The following is a 21253-nucleotide window of genomic DNA, read 5'->3' on the forward strand; positions in this document are numbered from 1 at the left end:
AATTGCGAGTACTCTTAGATCGGTACTTTGTGTCTAAAGTCTTTTTCTTATTTGTTTTGTGTGCTTTGTGTCAATCTGATGAGTCAAACGTTTTTTAACAGATTTTCATAGTTCTCAATTGTTGTTACACCACTGTCCTAGGTTATGAAAGGGGTGGGAGCCCGCAAACATGACTGACCCGAAATATTCTCTATGTACCTGTCCCAAGTCAGAAGCCTGTCATTCAGTTGTGGTCGTTAGTTGCTGTATATCATATTTATTTTTCATTTATTGTTTTAAACATACATCAGGCCGTGAGTTTATTCGTTTGAATTGTTTTACATTTGTTATGTCGGGGTCATTTAAAGCTTTCTATGCGGTATGTGTTTTGCTCGTTGAGAAGGCCGTACGATTATCTATAGTTACTAACTTCTATGCCATTATGTTTCTGATAGACAGTTGTCGAAATATTGGTGTTTTTTAACTATTGGACTTTCTCTGTGCTTTTGTGTTTACTTTTGTTTGCCTGTTTTTTAGTTTCAAAACGATCATTGTTGTCAAACTGAATTTAACTTTCAACTGTGTTATGCGAGAAATAAAGAGAAATTCCGTGTAACTGAATACACCAGATAGTAAGAAACATAACACCAACAGATTTACAAATAATAAACAACATTGTATGGCCTTCAATATTGAGCAACTATTGTTATTCATGGTGGGTCAGATTTAACATCATGTAAGTGTGGACTAGATAACTGTTTTTGAACCTCGATGCTAATACCTTCCTATATAATTGCTGGGCAAGTAATCGTAGGATTTATGCTTTAAAAGTATATTGATCGATTGATTGGTTAACAAGTTTCTTAAAAAAAAATTAATGAGCATAGCATATGAAATTAAGAAGATATCTCATTGAGACAACGCACAACCAACTAAACGACACATAAAAACAAAAGAACTTTGGGAATGACATATGAATATGTGGCAATTTTTAACTAGATTATTGAATTCTCGACCCTCTTCTTTTTTTTATCTCGATCATTAGAATAACGTTTAAATAAAAAAAAGATACCACATAGAAATTAAAAGAACTATTCTGAGTGCATATGAAAAGCACTTAACTTGGTGTAATGGTATATAGTATATGTTATTTTCAACCAAAGGGTTCTTCGAACCAGACATCCAAGTAACTATAGTGTTTAGATATGTCGGTACAATTGTCCACCCTTAAATTTGTTGGTGGGAATTAGCGTAATATGGTGATATGTTTTACGCCATGACATTAAATGTTCCATATGGTATCGTCAGAGGTTATGAACAAATATACATTAGTTTAAAGTACATTATAAATATTAAAACTATTTTTTTTTGTAAAAAGTCAGTGGGACAGTATAAAGCTTTAAAGAATACAAGGAGGAGGTATATTTCAACAAAAGAACGTATTCATATGTACCAAATACGAAAAAAACAGCTTCCATTATTTTACTACATGTACATAAATAACTCAATACTATCAATGAGACAAAGAATAATAAAAGATAATTAAGAAAAAACAGAAGGCACAGAAGCTATGTTCAAAAAATTACATAACAATAAAATGAATTGTATGCTTGAAAAAGTTGAATTCACTTACCATTCCAGTTGAAAACAAGGAAAAAATCATCCCTGAGTGTAACACACCCAATAACAGAAATCCTGGTATTTTCCACAGATAACTCCAAACTAAACTAGTCAACATATAACTCTCAGCAACGGAAGATATCACACCCTTAAAAAGATAGAAATTTTTATATTTATAAATATCATAGATACATAAAATTTTACTTTCACAATAATATTAAGATAGGGAATAAAGAAGCTATTTCAAGAAATAAATGCGCATAAGTATAACCAAACTAAAAGAGGGACAATTTTAAGTTCCTAAAATACCTAATTTTTAATCATAAAAAGTTTATCTTATTAAGTAAATTTGAAAAAAAAATCATTCTGAATTTTAATACTCCGTTTTTATTGTTGGCTTCCAATGCGGTTACATTTTTAATTTAATATAACACTGCTATGCAAATGTATTATTGAGCTGTCACGATGTAAATTAAAACAACAAAGTCTTTTTTGTTTTATATATTTATTTCTTGTCAGTGTTCACGAACGTCTGCTATGTATGTTTAATATCTCAATGCATTTAAGTTGCCATTTTCAACTTTGCACAATTCAAGGTGAAATTACATTTGATAAATCGCACTTTTTCGTCTACAATAGAGTTTAAAATAACAAAGGTAAATATATTTACAAATAACTGAGTGATGACTATTTCATTGGTAAACTCGGATAAAGTTTTCTTCTTATTGAAACATTTACAAACACCAGAGACTCATAACTTTTAATGATACATTTTGTTCTTCTTCCATCTTTATAAAAAAAAATATAACGATACATGTTACAGAATATGTTTTCAAAACTCCAGGCCACGAATTCACAATCATTTTTATATAACTATTTTTCTAATATGATAGAGAGCCAAATTAATCCATGGATTTTATTGCCTCTAAATTGTGAAAAGTTTTGAAAACATGTATTTGCCACTGGTCGCCAAGCAAATAAGAGCAACAAACCACTCAAAGATTATAATTTGTAATACAATTTATATCTTTAAATACATTTATACTATAAAGACTTTAAGTAAGGGTTGTATATGAGTGCTCACAAATATGTTTAACCCCGCCAAGTGTTTGTGAATGCATGTCCTAAGTTAGGAGCCTGAAATCAAGTTGTCTTTGGCTGTGTTTATAATATTATTTTACTCGTTTATCTGTTGTAAGTATAAATCAGGCCTTTAGTTTTCTATTTTAAATTGTTTCCAATTTTTAACATGCCAACCTTTTATAAGTTACTATACGATATGCGTTTACATACAGTGGCATATGCATCCTCGTCCTTAAAGTATTGATGATAGCAGTCCAAAATTTGCAATGGTCATATCAAGGGGAAGAGCATACAAAGAGGAAGAACATAGCAAGGGGAAGAACATATGAAGGGAAAAAACGTACAAAGAAGTAGAACATAACAAGGAGTAAATATATCAAGGGAAAATGCATACCAAGGCAAACACATCAAGGGGAAGAACATACCAAGGCAAACACATCAAGGGGAAGAACATACCAAGGGAAAAACATCAAGGGGAAGAACATACCAAGGCAAACACATCAAGGGGAAGAACATACCAAGGAAAAAACATCAAGGGGAAGAACATACCAAGGGAAAAACATCAAGGGGAAGAACATACCAAGGCAAACACATCAAGGGGAAGAACATACCAAGACAAACACATCAAGGGGAAGAACATACCAAGGCAAACACATCAAGGGGAAGAACATACCAAGGCAAACACATCAAGGGGAAGAACATACCAAGGCAAACACATCAAGGGGAAGAACATACCAAGGGAAAAATATCAAGGGGAAGAACATACCAAGGCAAACACATCAAGGGGAAGAACATACCAAGGGGAAAACATATCATCGGGGAGAACATACCAAGGCAAACACATCAAGGGAAAGAACATACCAAGGCAAAAACATCAAGGGGAAGAACATACCAAGGGAAAAACATCAAGGGGAACAACATACCAAGGCAAACACATCAAGGGGAAGAGCATACCAAGGCAAACACATCAAGGGGAAGAACATACCAAGGGAAAAACATCAAGGGGAAGAACATACCAAGGGAAAAACATCAAGGGGAAGAACATACCAAGGCAAACACATCAAGGGGAAGAATATACCAAGGGGAAAACATCAAGGGGAAGAACATACCAAGGCAAACACATCAAGGGGAAGACCATACCAAGGGAAAAACATCAAGGGGAAGAACATTCCAAGGCAAACACATCAAGGGGAAGAACATACCAAGGTAAACACATCAAGGGGAAAACATATCATCGGGGAGAACATACCAAGGCAAACACATCAAGGGGAAGAACATACCAAGGCAAAAACATCAAGGGGAAGAACATACCAATGGAAAAATATTTCAAGGGGAAGAATATACAAAGGGGAAAAACATATCAAGGGAGACAACATACCAAGGGAAAATACATATCATCGGGGAGAAGATATCAAAGGAAAAATTATATCAAGAGGAAGAGCATACCAAGGGGAAGAACATATAATGGGGGAGAACATACCAATGGAAATATAATCAAGGTGAAGAACATACCAACGGAAATCAAAAACCATAAGTACAAGAAAGACAAACAACACCGTGACTAACGAGAAAAAAAAAGAATTGACAAACATAGAAACAGTAGTTAAAAAATGGCACAGAGAACAGAGCTTCGGCATAATGAACCTAACAAAAAAAACGGAATACACTCAGGTGCTCCGGAAGAGTCAGCAATAATCTTACTCCACTAGTCGCATCATTCCTGTTGACATCCGGTACGGTGAATTTTTCATAACCGGTGATGAGGCATTTCATTGCAGCGATTAAGTAAGTCTCATGTTTTAACATTAATAGCCAGTCTGCCAGAAAACCATGCAAAATCTAAATTTTGTCCAAATGGCAGGTCAGAACTTCTGAAATTTTTTTAATATTTTTGAACTCTCAGGTATAAAAGAAAACAAAAAATACATCATAGACTTTGTTAAATTGAGTCAATTTTTAGCAACAGCCTCATTTGCATAATGCTCTAAAAATCACTTAATTGTTAGTGAAAAATATTTTTAAACACAGTAAAGTCTGATTTATAACAGTTTGACTGGCCATTTGAACTTGTATTTGCTAAAAATAACCTTCGTAGACAACAATTAACCATGTCTTGAATTATTTGTGTCGAATGATTTTACGGTAGGGGGTATTATGTAAGGCCTTGTACGCTACAGTGCATTTTGGAGGAAGTTTGAGTTTATAAATCTCCTAAAGTGGCATAATTGTTTTCATGAAACAAGTTTCAGTGAATAGACCAATGGGTATTGTAAAAAAATATCAAAAATATAATTTTGGCAAATAATTGTAAAATATGAATTTTACATCTAACTTTCCTATATTTTCATAAATTTCTGAATTATCTAAATTTTAATTAAAACTCGGTAGCACTAAGCTATCAATTAACCTAAGATTTCAATAACATAAAATTATTGAATAACACTATTACATACGCTTTGTCATAATTTTTAAAATGAATATTTGCCAAAAAATCACATAGATAGGGAAAAACAGTCAGAGGTGCTCTATAAGTTATCTCCCCTTATTTACACTCTCCATTGTGAAAACATAATGTTACCATAAGCTGTATGTCATGGAGAATGAGACCAAGAAAAGTGACTTTTTATATTTACTGGTTTTTCTTGTCTAAAATAACAAAATTATGAGAATGACACCCTCATAATACCTATTTCACAAAGTGATAAGAACACACATATACATTTGATTGGACTGCAGTGTCTGGAAAAATAAAAAGGGAACACAGATGATTTACTTATTTTCATATCGCGCTGGAATGTTTTGATATTGATGCTAGATTGCTTCAGTTAAACATATGCCAGCAACACAGAGACTATTTTGGCATTTATTGGAGAGGAAGCTTAAGTAAACTGAAATGTTGCTACCCAGAACATCCAGCTTCCGGCAAGGCAACAGTAGATAGAGGTGCCTCTTCGTACTGGTTGGAGACAAGAGAAGTCATCAACATAGAAACAGATAAAATTAACCCCCTCTCCGTACACATACACAAAGACAAAATACCGGAGGACCATTTGATTTTTGGGGGAAAAAAGGGGGGGGGGGAGCTTGTATGATTTTTTTATCGGATCAAATATAAATTTTCAATCTTTGCAATAGGCTGATTCAAATTAGTTATTTTCATATTAGAGAAAATGAGCTAAAATCTGAAACACACAAACAATTAAAATTTTATAACTTTCTACCAAAAAATATAAATTAATTTTCAACAAATTAGGGTAGAATACTTCTTTAAAATATTTTACAACCCCCCAAAACCCAACAGTCATCTCCTAAAACTTCTATAAGAAAAAGACTGGTATCGTTTGTAGGTGCCTGAAAATTTTTGTATTTTTTAGAGGGTGAAATTCATTTTTTCTAACGAGCCTTCAAACATAAAATTTTGATATAAATTCATTTCAGGGTGATTCAGAAAAGGCAATTAGGTACTGCATAATTGACAGTACATATTTTTTACTCTTTTCTATATTAAAGAAATCCCACCCCTACATTTCTTGAAAAGTATTCTCTTTTCTAATTTTTTTTCCTTATTAATACAAACATTTTACATACATGTGTGTATGCATATGAATCGGTATTCCCTTTCCTGTAAAAAAAAATCTGCAACACTTTGCTCACACATCCATTGAGTGTTTCATTTAGCCAATGACAAAAACAAATAATACCTCAAATTATCATACAGTTTGTAATATATAAGTATGGGTTAAAAAACCATCTTTGAATTCAATTCCCCATTAGACAACATTCTAATGATGCAAACTCTGTATTGTATTGTACAGTAAGAAAATGTTGACAACGATTTTCCAATTATATTCATGTTTTTTTCTTTGCGACAATATATTCTCGTTAAATACAGAATTATTATTTTAACCAGGGCAAATTGCATTGCTCATATTTGTACTGATATAATACTTATAGAGATATATTTGTTTAATACATTTTCATTGTTTTCAGTTTTCAATTTAAAGGTTTTCATTTTTCGCTCTCAGTGGGTTTTTTTTGTGTAAACTTTATATTACATATATCATGTGACTGTATCAAATATCCGGGACTATGTATTGAGCTACAACACTATTCCATTAAAATTTGTCAATTTTGCCTACGTTATGCTTAATTCCATATATGATGATAATATGGTTATGTTTTTTTTTTGTAGACACATTTTATTTACATTTTATTAAGAAGAAATCTTTTTAACCAGGCTCTGTTAATTACACATATAACAAAGTAAACTCAAATGGAGGATATAATGAAACAGCAGAAACCAAATATTTTCCAAGAGCAAATATAATAGCCGAGACTGGTGATAATTCAGATGATGAACCATTTTTTGCTTGTCCTGAGCCAAATGGCGTAAATTTACACAAAAAACTCATGTCTTAGAATATCACATATAAGCATAGGCAAGCATGTATATGCCAACAAAGAAAATGTTTGAAACGTTTTAGTAGTAATTAGGGCTAAAGAATTATTACATGATATATACGTAAAATGCAGTGCTACAGAAAAAATACAAAATTTTGATCAAGCTTGTAATAATTTGAAACTATTCAGGAACAATCATGAAACAGAGAAATTTAACACTGATGAGTGGTTAACCGCATCTTAAGTTTGGAGTGTAATTGCCAAATTGTCAAACTTGGATCGTATTTTTTAGTTGAAATTGAGAATTTAAATGTAGTTGATGATGATGTTTTCCAAAACACCTTGGCAAAATGGAAAGTGCTGACATACACGCTGTTTCTGCAGACTTGGCAACATATATAGTTAGCTTAGACATTTCAATTTTACAGGCATTCATGCAGAAACAGTACATTGGTATTTCAGATAAAGTAGCCACTGTCAGTGTAATAGTGTTTTAATTTCAAGTATTAAATGACTTCATTACATGTATTTTGAATTAATATAAAATGAAAATGATTGAAACATGTTGTTGTATGTATAAGAAAAATCAGACTGTTAAAATCTAGATCAAGTGAAACAGTGCTAGGGGTCAATTTGAACTTGTAGTGAGGTGTGAGCTTTTTTTACATGTTGAAAGCCTCACGCTGACTTTAAGATGAAGAACAGCAACGAAAGCTCTGTTCATTTGCTGGTATTTTATCATGTACATATAAAGATTGTGGGTTATCAATCAATGCAAAATTCTTCTTTCAATCTAGATATAGTAATTGGCGAGTTGATTTATTTTCTCCACATGTCTTATTCATTTGGAAAGATTTAAAAGAGTATTTACAATAATGAACTAACCATTACTCCTAAGCATTATCCCTTTAATAAATAATTATACAGGCCAGAAAGGCCAGCTTGACCTTTAGTTATTGGCTGTCCTAAATCAAGTTGATACTTTTGTACAGAGACTTATTATATTCCTACTAGTGATAGCTAGGATATACAATATTCATGATGTCTGTCTGTCCGTCCGTCTGTTTGTCAAAATAATAAAATTAATACCTAATCAAATAATTCAAATATCGAAAAATATTGAACTTGTGACCGAACAACAATGATAATTATCTCATGCGCTATGCGCATTCGTGAATTAATGTTTTGTACGGTCACCCGTTGAATATTTTTCTATATTTGAATTCTTTGATTAGTTATTTCATGATTAGTAAAGTTTTTGGTCACGTGATGTAGTTACGGTCAAGTGATTGTTTACTATAAACACGTGTTTGATTTTATACTTAGCACATGGTTTGTGTTTATGTTAGTTATGATTGGATGGCATATACCCACAATACGGCTTTTACGGGTATATGCACCTCATCAGATTCATGAAAAGCATGATTAAGTATTACTTAAAGGATTCGTTTTAGAAATTCAAGTTATTCGAAGTTTGCCTATAGTTTACGTAGCAGCAGTTCGTTATTATGTTAAATTTTTGGGTTAATGTTAATTGTTAATATGGGTATATAAATATATTAAATTATAACAATATGTATTTTTCCTCTTTTGTAGATAGAATTTGATTGTGTATACTATATATACCTGGATTGGTAGTGCTTGCCTGAATTTATAGTGAAGGATATTAGTTTGAAGAATATTTAATGTAATACATATTAAAGGCTGCTACACCTGTAGGCACACTTATCCTATTCATGTGTTGATTTATTTATTAAATAATTTATATTCGTTTGAGCTTGGCGAATAAGAATATAAGTACATTTACCTGCTGTTCGCAACTTCTCCTCAACCACTGAAGGGTTTAATGTGAAAGTTATATAAGATACTTAATAAATATTATAAGTGTGCATGATATATTTGATTTCTACATGGTGGGTCATTAGGGGGATAATTGAAAGGTCCAAATAGGAAAAATACCATTAATGTAGGATAACACCTGCTAAACCATAATTCCTTCCGAACTAATATATTAACATTGCATGAATTGAGTACTATGATCATTTGCCGAAATTGAATTTTTATATTTTGTAGATATATAATCATAGTTTAAGAAAAAAACAAATGGCTATCAAATAATTTTGCCACTTTAGAAAATACACACTTTTAAAAATTGCAATTTTCACAATTTTGGCAGATTTGTAAAACTTAGGATATTTGGAGCGAATGAAGGAAAATTTTTAACCTCAGGTATTAACATATTTGGATAGTTGAAATACAGTATTGCAACATAATCTTACCAATAAAACAGTAACATGATGATAAAAACTGATATTAATCAGCTAAAAATACTAAAATTGCCTTTTATTCAGCCTTATTTTCACCATAAATATCAATATATAGATGCCGCTCCATAAAGGGACTATCATCAAATATTTTATTTAAATATTTTGCACAGAGAATAGTTGTCATGAAGGTATCGTGTATGCAAAATAGAATGGCCAATATGATAGCATTGCATTTGTAGCCTGTTGCATGGTTTTCTGGCAGACTGGCTCTAAATACACCATTGGTACATGTAAATTTTCTTGCCCAATTAATGCGTAAATTAATATGAACGTTTAAGGTTTAAAAAATTTATCATATAAAAGACAATCAAGACGACGAAAACAAGTCATTTAGAAACAGTGAATATAATGGGGGGAAAAAAGAATATAAAACAAATTCAAGAAAACTGAAGCATAAATAAATTTTCAAAAATCGTACCAATAAAAGCGATCCCCAATGGGGCCACTCCTTCCATTTCCCTCCTGTTGAAAATGATGATGTCCATATTTGTGATAACAACGAGGCAACATATGGAAACAGTACAATCAAAAGAGTAACCGATTTCCTGCAATAAAATAAAAACATAGATATAATAATGGTGATAATAGTAAAACAACTATAACTACTAGTATTAAGTTAAATGCAATTTAATATGGACGTCAAAAGATTTAAAATAGTAAGAAAAAGGGCCGTACAACGTGGCACGAGCTTTGAAATGCACAATTTTTGTTACTTGTAAAGTTTCTTGTTTGGCGTCATGGGTTGATAAAATGAATACATAACAACTCGGACCAAAGACAAGTCGGACCAAGACAACTCGGTCCAATCGTAAGACAACTCGGACCAATCGAAAGATAACTCGGGCCACTTTTAAAGACATCTCGGACAAGTTTAAAGACAATTCGGACCACTTATAAAGGCAACACAGAAAAGTTTGAAAGAAGGTCGTAATTGAAGTACCTTCAAAATGAATAACGTTAAAAAAAACTTGCCAAATAACGTTAAAGGTAAATAAAAAATTCTGTGAAAATAAGGTAATCGCAGAGAACAATATTACCTCTTCTTTTACTAAATTAGAAACAGCAGAGACACTTGTTCATCAGCTGGGTCATCTCATTTAAATATAAGAATATTAGACGATTAACCAACCTCTTGTTGATGAGAATTTTAACTTGTAAGGTCGCGCCATATTCCTCTAACGTTCACTAATGACGCGATTTGATCACATGAAATACATAATTTTTGATATAAATATTCCGTTTGGATTCAGCAACAGTCAAGAGAAGATTTCCGGATAGAGAAAAGACTAGGATCGGACATTCACATATTTTTACAGTTCAGTTGACATTTCTATTTGTATAATATTTCTTGTAAAATTGTATAAATAAACTTGTTCAATTTATTATCGATTTTTTGTCTTTTGTTGGCTAAAATTTAAAGGTTATTTCTGGCCGTAACAATACTTTGAAATGTTCGAATTCATTTCAAATGTAGTATAAAAAAAAGTCATGTATATGTGTTATGCAACTTTAGTTACTTTTATTTTTTTAAACGTGGAAACCATGCAAAGGGGGCATTAAAACCCCATAAGTCGAAGAAAGAAGACTCCACCATGGTCAAAAGAAAAGTCCACAAAACATCCACAAAGAAACACAGATTTCATATCTCCATGACAAGAAAAAAAAGTCATTTGATTTTTACGAATCACGGTATATTTTTTCCAATTAGAACTGTATTGGTTAAATAATTGAGACCTCCGACGAACCATGAAAAGGATAATTCGACAAATTACAATATAAGTTTAATCAAGTTGACACTAACGATAGTCGAAAATTATCATTTGACTCCTGACGGTAAAAGGCATTCCAACCCTCCTGAAAGACTACTAGGATCACTTATTATATGGAGGCGATATGGCATATGAAAAGACAAACATATATCTAATTTATATTTTGATTGAATGTAAAACCATATGGCTGTATCTGTTCATGCGACTTTTCTCGTAAATGCTAAACGATAGCTAAATAAAATCATTTAAGACAGCAGGGAAGATTAATTCTGTATTACTTATTACTCAGACTTAAAATAAGAGGGAGCTATTTATACTGTAAATTGATGATGTCTCTGTACTGGTCAATGGGTCAGATTTGCCAGCCTTAATTACACGATAAATTGTTGAAATTAGATAACATGTTTTCACGTGTAGAGAAATTTCACTAATGACCAGTGCATGATTGGATTACACCTTTCTTATTGGTCAATGATCTTGTGGGGTCAACACAGGTTAACGTGTATATGCTATGTGGGCAATTCCTTTTATCATCAGCTTTTGATTTGTTAACTTGTAATTCTTATCAAACAATTTGTGAAAAAATTCCCACCCGCATACCTCCCTTAATTTTATCTTTAGAAGAAGATATGTATATAAATTTATTATCCACACCTTTGCTATTCTTTGTCTTTATGATTTTAGTTGATGTAATTTCGTACTAATTATGTATTATAATTTCATATTAACTATGAACTTTTATGTTAAATGTTTTATTTGCAAAATGCATTTTTTTGCAATTTATGATTTGGAATAAATGAAATTTTTTCGTCAATTTAGTTTTTATATCATGTAGCAAAACAAGCTCAGACTCTGGCCTGTGTATACATAGGTATGTTTATGGTATCCGTCTGTCTGTCTTAAAGATGTTTGTTGTTCATTTTTTATGGCTGTATCTGTTCATGCGACTTTTCTCATAAATGTAAAAAAATGTAATTTAGAGACCACTTTCGTAAAAATCATCATCATGGATATTTTGATAATATTGATCTACAACTTTAAGTTACTAGTTCAAACACATGCGATGATACAACCAGTTAACTCATTAATCGGCAATCAAAAACAAATTTATTATTTTCTTTTTCAATTAGATTATGAGATGATCATTGGGTATAATTTGATAAAATAATCAATAGTAATAGAAATATGGTTAAAACAAACAAGCAAATTAAATGCACCAAACTGACTAGTTATCACAGCAAGTTGGGCAGTTAGGGGAAACTGAAAAGAAAAAAATCTAGACAAAAACAAACAAAAATCACATTAAACGTAAAAGCCATACAGAGCCACTGGTCCGAATTGTCTTTCAAACTTGTCCGAGTTGTCTTTCAAACTGGTCCGAGTTGTCTTTAAAAGTCTTTAAACAAACCTAAGTTTTGAAAACAATTTTTTTTAAGTTGGGGCTGGATTTCAAATGAAATTTTGGAATTGATTGATTGTTGGATGCTTAAAATCTCAAGTGGCAAATATATTAGGCATGTTCAGGCCGAGAACAAATTAATAAATAATACAAAAGGCAGGTCCAGTAATAGAGGCCCTCTTGGATGCAGGACGCGGAAATTTAAACTTCCACTTGAAAATGAGGGCAATTAAATATCTTGTAGCATTACGACAGAGTAAACGTGTTTCCAGCACTTTTCGACATTGATTGATCAATGATTAATGTTCAGATGAAAAAAACAGGATTTCAATAATAAAGTCTTACCATTCGTTTGTTGACTCCAGTTCCCTTTGGCTTATCAACAAAACTAGTGATCCCTGGTGTATGAAGAAGAGGATAAAAATAAGGCTGAACAGTATAAACCTCCCGAGGATTTTCATACACATCTTTGTTCCTGAAATAAAACAATTTTCTTCGGTATAACATAATAAATGCCTTTTAACACTCCTTTTGTGTTGACAATATTTTCTATAGATAAATTCATATATTTTAATATCAGGACTGCGTCAGTAGAGCTTCAAATCTATCTATCGTACAATGAAAAATAAACATACAATTATACAGTAAAAAAACACTTTTTGTCAAATTTAATTCTAAATCTGTAACCTATGATGTTATCGTTAGATGCACTACATACATGATATGAAAGGTAGCTTGGGTTTCAATTTTAATTTAAACAACTTATACCACAAAACAAATAAAAAAGAATAAAAAAAAAAAACGTTTGATAGACATTTTTGCCCTTTAGTCTGTATTTTGTTGATATTACCCGTCCATAAATTTTGGAAAATAAAATATTGTTTTAACTAAAATACTTTATATGTTGAAGTCTGGTAAAAATAATATACAAATTAAAAGTTAATCAGATACTTACAAATTTAAGACTGTTTTCAGATGGTTCCTTCAATTTCTTCTTGTGTTAAATTGTCGCTTCGAAGTATTTGTAAAGAAGGTAAACCACTATTTATATATATACATTTTTGAGTATTTTTTTAAGGATTATTTGAACACGATTTCAAATGTACTAAAAATGGTAACATTGTTTGCTGACAAGTTCACAAGGACTGAAGAAGTTTTATGTTTTTGTTTTTGTTTGAAGTTGAAATTACTTTATTCTGTATAAACACGTTTTCAGAGTGTTTGAAATTAAAAATTATCTGTTTTATAAGAGTTTTCATAGTTAGAATCATTAAAATCGCATCATTATAATAAAAGCACCGTATAAAATGCATATTTGAAATGTCATTTTGAAAACAACTCCTTAGACCGTTACTTTTCGCATGATATGTGTTGTAGATACATGCATAAAAAGAGAATTTTTTTAAAGAACCTACTACACGATGTCATTGAGACAAACTTAAGACTCATTTCATTGCACGTTTAAATTACATTTCCTAAAAAAAAAAAGAGCAAAAACCTGTTTTAGTGAATTTAAAATCGTTACCAAATAATCCGTTAAAAATTACTTAGCGCCAATGAAGTATATAAATAAATGTGTACTTTATGAATTAATGCGTTCGTAAGTCAAAAAGTTGAATCAAGTACTCCTAATGTCGATATAGGTGGCACGGTAGTATTTCCTGGCCCATAAGGGATAATGATAGCCTTTTTAGGATTTTCACCACTTTCTAGCACTGCGAAAAATTCTACATACACAGTTAACTGAAGTACTTTCATTATACTAATCAGAAATAAATTTCAATATGTATTATGACCGTTTACTTTTTTTGCTATTTTTAAAAACTTAAGGCCACTAGTGCTTTTAGGTCTTTTATCATGCAGTGAATACAAAATTTAAAAAAATTCTCAAAAATTCATTTTCACCTGTATGTAAAATTATTTCATATTTTTCTACACCTGATTCATCCCTCAGTTTGGGAAAGTATGTTCAGTTGATACTGTATTTTTAGTCCAATCACACTGTTCAGATACATTGACCTAAGTAGGGTACACAAAAGAGCAACCTAAATTCTGGAATTGAAATACTACTGTGCTACCTTAACCAAGACATTACAAACTTGAAATCAGTCATGACACCTATGATGCATAGACTTCTTACTAGGAAACATATTACAATAAAGAATACTAGTCTTCACTTATTTCTTACCAAAAAAAAATAAAAAAGTATACCCCTAACCCAGCTGGCAGATTTTCACTTTTTTTTCATCTGAACATTTTTACTTAAGGAGTGAACAAAACCCAAATATATGTTGTTTCAAATCAACACAGAAGTAAACCATGGTGATTCAGGAGGAATTATTGGATTGCCAACTCTATTTATAGTTAATCTGACTGAAAGAAACAGTTTAAGCACCAAATCATGAAAAATGATAGTAAAGTCCATTCCACATTTTACAGCATGCCTTACATTCCTTTAAGTATTTCCAGATTATGAAGGCAATATAATAAGACTCTTTAGATGGCAGTTTACTGCTATTCAAAGATCTTTTTGACAATACATGTACTAGAATATATCTTTAAGTTGACTCATTGTCTGTTTCTCATGTATGCCTTCAGTTAAATTATGTCCCCTTACATAATCAATTTAGCTTTATTGTGCTTTTCAGGGTCAGAAAATCAAATAAATTAATGAAATTTGCATGGAAAATGAATAAACTATTTAATCTTGCTGATATACAATCATAATCACATTCTTTGTCAAAAAAATTGTCTTGTCAATGTAAAGAAACCCCTAATGCTATCTCTATTTCAGCTAAATGTGAGGGCTAAATGAATAAGTAAGGACCCCTTAACCACTTACTAGTTCCAAAAAAGCTCTTTACTGGTGTCATGTTACCACAGAACTACAAATTAAACCTGAAGAAAACTAGTATATTTGTACTTGTGTGGAAAAAAATAAAAAATTATGCACTTTATTTATTACGGTGAAAATTATAGGACGTACAGGCAACTAAAATATGTCGCGTCTCAAATTCCAGTTGTTGCACAAGTATCAGACACTGCGAAAAGTTAAAACGAAACTTTATAATTAAAAATGTATTGCAAGTTACTTAAAAATAAAGAAATTTTACTTTCTAGGTAAATATTAACATTATTACCCACAGATCAGGCAAAATTTGCTGAATCAGCAATTTTCACTCCCAGGGGTGAAATTTCAGGGCTGTTTTTATTCTAGTTGCCCTTAAATCAACTTTTTATTGATAAACTTACAAATTGCATAGGTAAAAAAAATACTTTTATTGATTTTGTGTAAACATATATATCCCAGTTAAGGTGGCACGGTAGTATTTCCTGGCCCATAAGGGATAATGATAGCCTTTTTAGGATTTTCATCACTTTCTAGCACTGCGAAAAATTCTACATACACAGTTAACTGAAGTACTTTCATTATACTAATCAGAAATAAATTTGAATATGTATCATGACCGTTTACTTTTTTTGCTATTTTTAAAAACCTAAGGCCACTAGTGCTTTTAGGTCTTTTATCATGCAGTGAATACAAAATTTAAAAAAATTCTCAAAAATTCATTTTCACCTGTATGTAAAATTATTTCATATTTTTCTACACCTGATTCATCCCTCAGTTTGGGAAAGTATGTTCAGTTGATACTGTATTTTTAGTCCAATCACACTGTTCAGATACATTGACCTAAGTAGGGTACACAAAAGAGCAACCTAAATTCTGGAATGGAAATACTACCGTGCTACCTATACAACAGACCCATTACACTGCTATTACAACAAATCTGTCATTATAACGTTAAATGGTTTTTTCTTTCAGTATGTACTGGATAAATATGTAATCAGCTTATTTTAGACTAGGTATCCCAATAAGCCTGGAAATCTCATGGCTAGTCACATATTACGTGAATTTTGTCCTTTTTTACCTGGACATTAGAAATCCGCATGGTAATCTTCACACTGAAATTATGACTATTGAGACGACTTTGTCATGTTATATTGATGTGGAGACCGCTTAAATGACGGTGAGACCCCTGGTCTTTCAATGTCCATAAAATTGAATGATCTGTTAGACTATGTATATATATACAGATCGTATCATAGGTTTTCCCTGAATAACGTCATCTTCGATATCTACGGCGGGCTTAAATTGTCACTTTCCAGCTAAAATTCGTCGAAAATTCAGGTAAAAGTGCACAGAGCGATGTCTAGACCTCCTTGGTCTCTCAATCTTCATAATGTTTTGCAGATAGTTACTTAATATAAAGATACAAATGACACCAAAAAGAAGTTGGGTAAACTTCTTGTCTTTTATGTTTACGGAGGGCTCACAGTGCCAGTTTGATATTCAAAATATTTAGTGAAAACCTACTGGAGACCGCTTAAATGACGATGAGACCCCCTGGTCTTTCAATGTCCATAAAATTGAATCATCTTTAGACTATGTATATATATACCGATCGAATCAAAAGGATTTCCCATAATAATGTCATCTTCGATATCTACGAAGGGCTTAAATTGTCACTTTTCAGCTAAAAATCGTCGAAAATTCAGGTCAAAGGGCACCGGGCGATGGCGAGACCTCCTTGGTCTTTAATCTTCATAATGTTTTGCAGATAGTTAGTAAACATAAAGATACAAATGACACCAAAAGGAATTCGGGTAAACTTCTTGTCTTTTATGTTTACGGAGGGCTCAAAGTGCCAGTTTGATATTCAAAATATATAGTGAAAACCTACCGGAGACCGCTTAAATGACGGTGAGACATCTGGTCTTTCAATGTCCATAAAATTGAATGATCCTTTAGACTATGTACAGACCTTCTAAAATTCAAACTGACCATTATTCCGTGCGTTCATCGTGTATCGTGCGTGTTGCGTGCGTGTATCGTGCGTGTATCGTGCGTGTACCAATCGTGCGCTCATCATTCATCGTTCCGTGTATTTTCCGTGTAACGTGCGTGCATCGTGTTTTCTTAATCGTGTATGGTGCGTGTATCGTGCGTGTATCGTGCGTTCATCAATCATTCATTCTTAACCGTGTATCGTGCGTTCGTCAATCGTGTATAACTGTGTACATCAGATAATGTGCATTTGTCAAATGTTCATCTCTAATAGGGTAACGTTCATTCATTGCGGTTTTTATATGATAGTCGGTTATAGAGCTCATCAAAGCTTATATTTTATCTCACGGTTAAAGTGTATATATATATATGTTCCGACTTTAAATGAAATTTACATTTATACTTACTTTCTTGTGAACACTTAATTAACTTCATCGTACATAACGTTCATACAGATTCATGAATGTTTGTGTAAAATTTATTTATCATCTGTAAACATTTCGTGGTTATTCAGTGAATCTTGGCTGGGACTGACACATTTTAATATAATGATACATGTTCTACGTACAAACAATAACATGATGACATTTCTACGACAGAACAGTTAAAATTGGAATTTCTATTCAACTGAGCGAAATGGGCTTAAAAATATACTGTTGGCCAACTGTTATTTGTTAAAAAATATTCCGCCAATTAAAAACAACAGTGCTTTTGCAAAATTTAGATGTGGGGTACATTGTAGCTCCACTAAAAATAGAAACTGGAAAGTATGAAAGAAAAGAAGTCCACGAGATGACATGTGTTGTAGCTCTACTATTGAAGATGAACTTCATGTCATTTTAAAATGCCCATTATATGTAGATTTAAGACAAATTATGATACATTAAGCTAAACATTTTAATGAACATTTTAACCTTTAATTATCAAATAGCGAAAAAATCATATTTTTATTTAATAACGGCAATGTTGCTGCTATAGTTGCCAAAAACATCAACAATATTTCATTGAAAAAAAACGGCATTTTATTTCCTATTTCTCAAAGAAAAAATGTTTTATTTTCATATAGTACAGGTGGACACTGTAAATTTTAAATGTAAATGAGTAAATATATTGTGTCTTAAAAGTCTCTCATTATTCTTTTTAAGATTGGTACATACAATGCAAATGTCTCATTTTATGTTTGTATGTGGTGAGACTATAATAAAATATTGAATCAGTATTAACATGATTAATGTTCAACTTGAGTCATTTCTCCAATGTTGAACAATGCAAGATTATAATTCTTCGCTTATTTGGCAAATTCATATTCTACTAAATATTCAAACATTTAAGTTTTGATAAATACCATTACAAATATAATTTTTGTCTTCGTTTCTGATGTTCACGTGCAGGTAAGGTTATTCCATTGAAAAAATACAATTATATACAAGATTGTCGGGTAAATGAGGATTGCGGATTAAGATTTTAGATGTCTAACTTGAATTAACAAATTAAACTGAGGCGAATTTAACACGAATATGTATTTTCTCTTCAACAGTGTTTTTATTCTCTGTTCTTTATTTTCATTTAAAATAAGCTAAATATGTTTTGTGATAAATTGAATACAAATAAACATGTATTTGAAGGCATTTTTTTAATCAAACAAGTATAAGATCACGCAAATATATCCCGTATTCCTTAAGAGGGATTTTAAATCTGAGACTACTATAACACTGTGTTATAGTAGTCTCAGTTTAAATTGAGGAACTTTTTAAACTTGAAATTGTGTTTACGAGTTTAAGGTATTCTTTTTTATTTAAATTTTTTGATAAAATATATTGTATTATCATAACAAGTCTTTATTTAAATGGAATAAACATGGAACACTTTCACAGATTCACTTTTCATTGTGTTCATGGTTGCATATCAAGGACACCGTTTTTAATGTATGTCTAAAAGATTAATATCCGAAAAAATAATTCACAATAGTACTTTGTATTAAAGAATGACGGATTATTTTACCATGGGGGTATTTTTTGTTCCGTTACTGAGGACATTTTTTTGTCCTTTATGAATCCATATGACAAATTTGACTCCAATAAGGATTTTTTTTATCTTATAGAAAAATCGGTAGTTTTTATCCGATAGATTTTGTGTTCATCTTTATCGGATATAAAAGATTGAAAAATACAAACAATTAATTGAAGTTTCGTATGCATCTATCACGATCCATCAACTTTTGACTAGTATAAAGGGTTGCCTTGGTTTTATAGCTCAAAACGGTATCATTTGTTTTGCTTTACATTGGGTTAAATAATGAAATGTATGTTTCAGAAATTTACACAAGTTTGATTTCGGCTTTGACTCCCGGGGACACTGTCGTTTACTGTTAAAGACGAAAATGTACACATGTACGTTCTTATAAAAAAGACGTTGTGGTATGATTGCCAATGTTCATCATTATATCATAATTATTGTACTCCCCCTAATAATGAATCCATAATATATGCCACTGGACGTTAAACGATCAACTATTAATTCATCCATCTTATCCTTTTAGTTTTGTGATAATTTGCATATCAAATACATGAAACAACAGGGTCGGATCCAGCCATTTTCCATTTTCCCAACCCAGGGCAAAAGGGGGGGGGTCCAACTATATGTCCCCATTCAAATGCATTGATCGTCCAAAAAAAGGGGGGTTCCAACCCCCTGAACTCTCCCCCTGGATCCGTCACTGAACAACTGCAGAGTTTCACTAAAGTTAGAAGGCCGATATTATTGCACATATAAAACAGGCATTAACATCGATCCCTACGTTTTGATCACCTCACAAAACAACACTTTATAAATTTCATGCATCTATAACGCTTTTCTGGATTTACTTTCACTAGGAACGCTCAATGCTAAATATTTGAAAGCCAAAGAATGTATAAAATAGATAGGAGCTATATGACCAATAAAGGGCCTATACACATTCACAACATTCTGTGTATTTATGTGTCTGTCCAAAGTCAAAAGCACGTAGTTCAGTGGTTTTCGTAACATCAATTCTGTTATATACATGTATTTGGGCTTTTTTTGTGGCAAGATGCATGTAACTTTGAAATAAAGAAGGCCGTTAGTTTGCTCAATTGAATTGTTTCATATGTTTTTCATGTCGGGGCTGGGCCTTTAAAACCAAACTTTACAGTTCCCGTATTTTTTTCATTATTGAAGGTCGTATAGATATAACTGCTAGCATTCCTCTTGATTTGAACTTTCTTGAATAGTTGACTCACTAGCAATTATACCACATTTTCTTATTTTTACATAAGCCTTCAATCCATCAAAAGCCAATTTAGTCTGCTGTAGCTGAAACCTACGTTTCTTAAAAAAAAATCTAAATTTATATACTGACAATTTAAGAAATGTTTGTCATAGATATCTGTTCGTGATATAAGTATCAAAATATTTTAGCTATGAAGATGTGTAAACCCTTAAATAAACCCTATTTCTTTGGGCAATACCTATGGGAATAAAAAAATAATAAAAACCATTATTAGAAAATCGGAATATATATGTGTGTATGACTCGGAGGTGCAATGGAGATCATAAAGTTTGATGACCACGCGTGAAGTGCGCTGGTCTGCGCCGAAGTGCGATGAGCTGTTCGATGGTTTGCGATGGTTTATATAACGCGGGATACCTAGATTAAAGTCTACAGATGTGCAATTATTATGAGCAGTATATTTGTTTCAATGTCAGTATATAAAGCATTTACTAGTGTTATTGTCTATGAATGTAATAGTCAAAGTTGCCGCGTACTAATTTAGAGATCGTCCTATTTGATGTTTTGCATGTGGAAATT

The 21253-nt window shown here is 31.8% G+C and overlaps 1 protein-coding gene across 1 annotated transcript in view; it reads right to left on the reverse strand.

Annotated features, from left to right (window-relative positions):
* The window catches only part of LOC127727729 (uncharacterized), a 178462-nt gene extending 164248 nt beyond the window's left edge, over positions 1 to 14214 (reverse strand). Inside the window, exons 1-3 of the mRNA XM_052234842.1 lie at positions 12924 to 14214; positions 9829 to 9955; positions 1613 to 1747 (exon numbers count right to left, since the gene is read on the reverse strand). Of these exons, the coding sequence (XP_052090802.1) occupies positions 1613 to 1747; positions 9829 to 9955; positions 12924 to 13045 (384 nt within the window). The 5' untranslated portion in view covers positions 13046 to 14214. The remainder of the gene's footprint in view (positions 1 to 1612; positions 1748 to 9828; positions 9956 to 12923) is intronic.
* Between the last annotated feature and the right edge of the window lie 7039 nt (positions 14215 to 21253).

The sequence above is a fragment of the Mytilus californianus genome, unplaced genomic scaffold, assembly GCF_021869535.1.
Source record: "Mytilus californianus isolate M0D057914Y unplaced genomic scaffold, xbMytCali1.0.p SCAF_2, whole genome shotgun sequence".
Classification (NCBI taxonomy): Eukaryota; Metazoa; Mollusca; class Bivalvia; order Mytilida; family Mytilidae; genus Mytilus; species Mytilus californianus.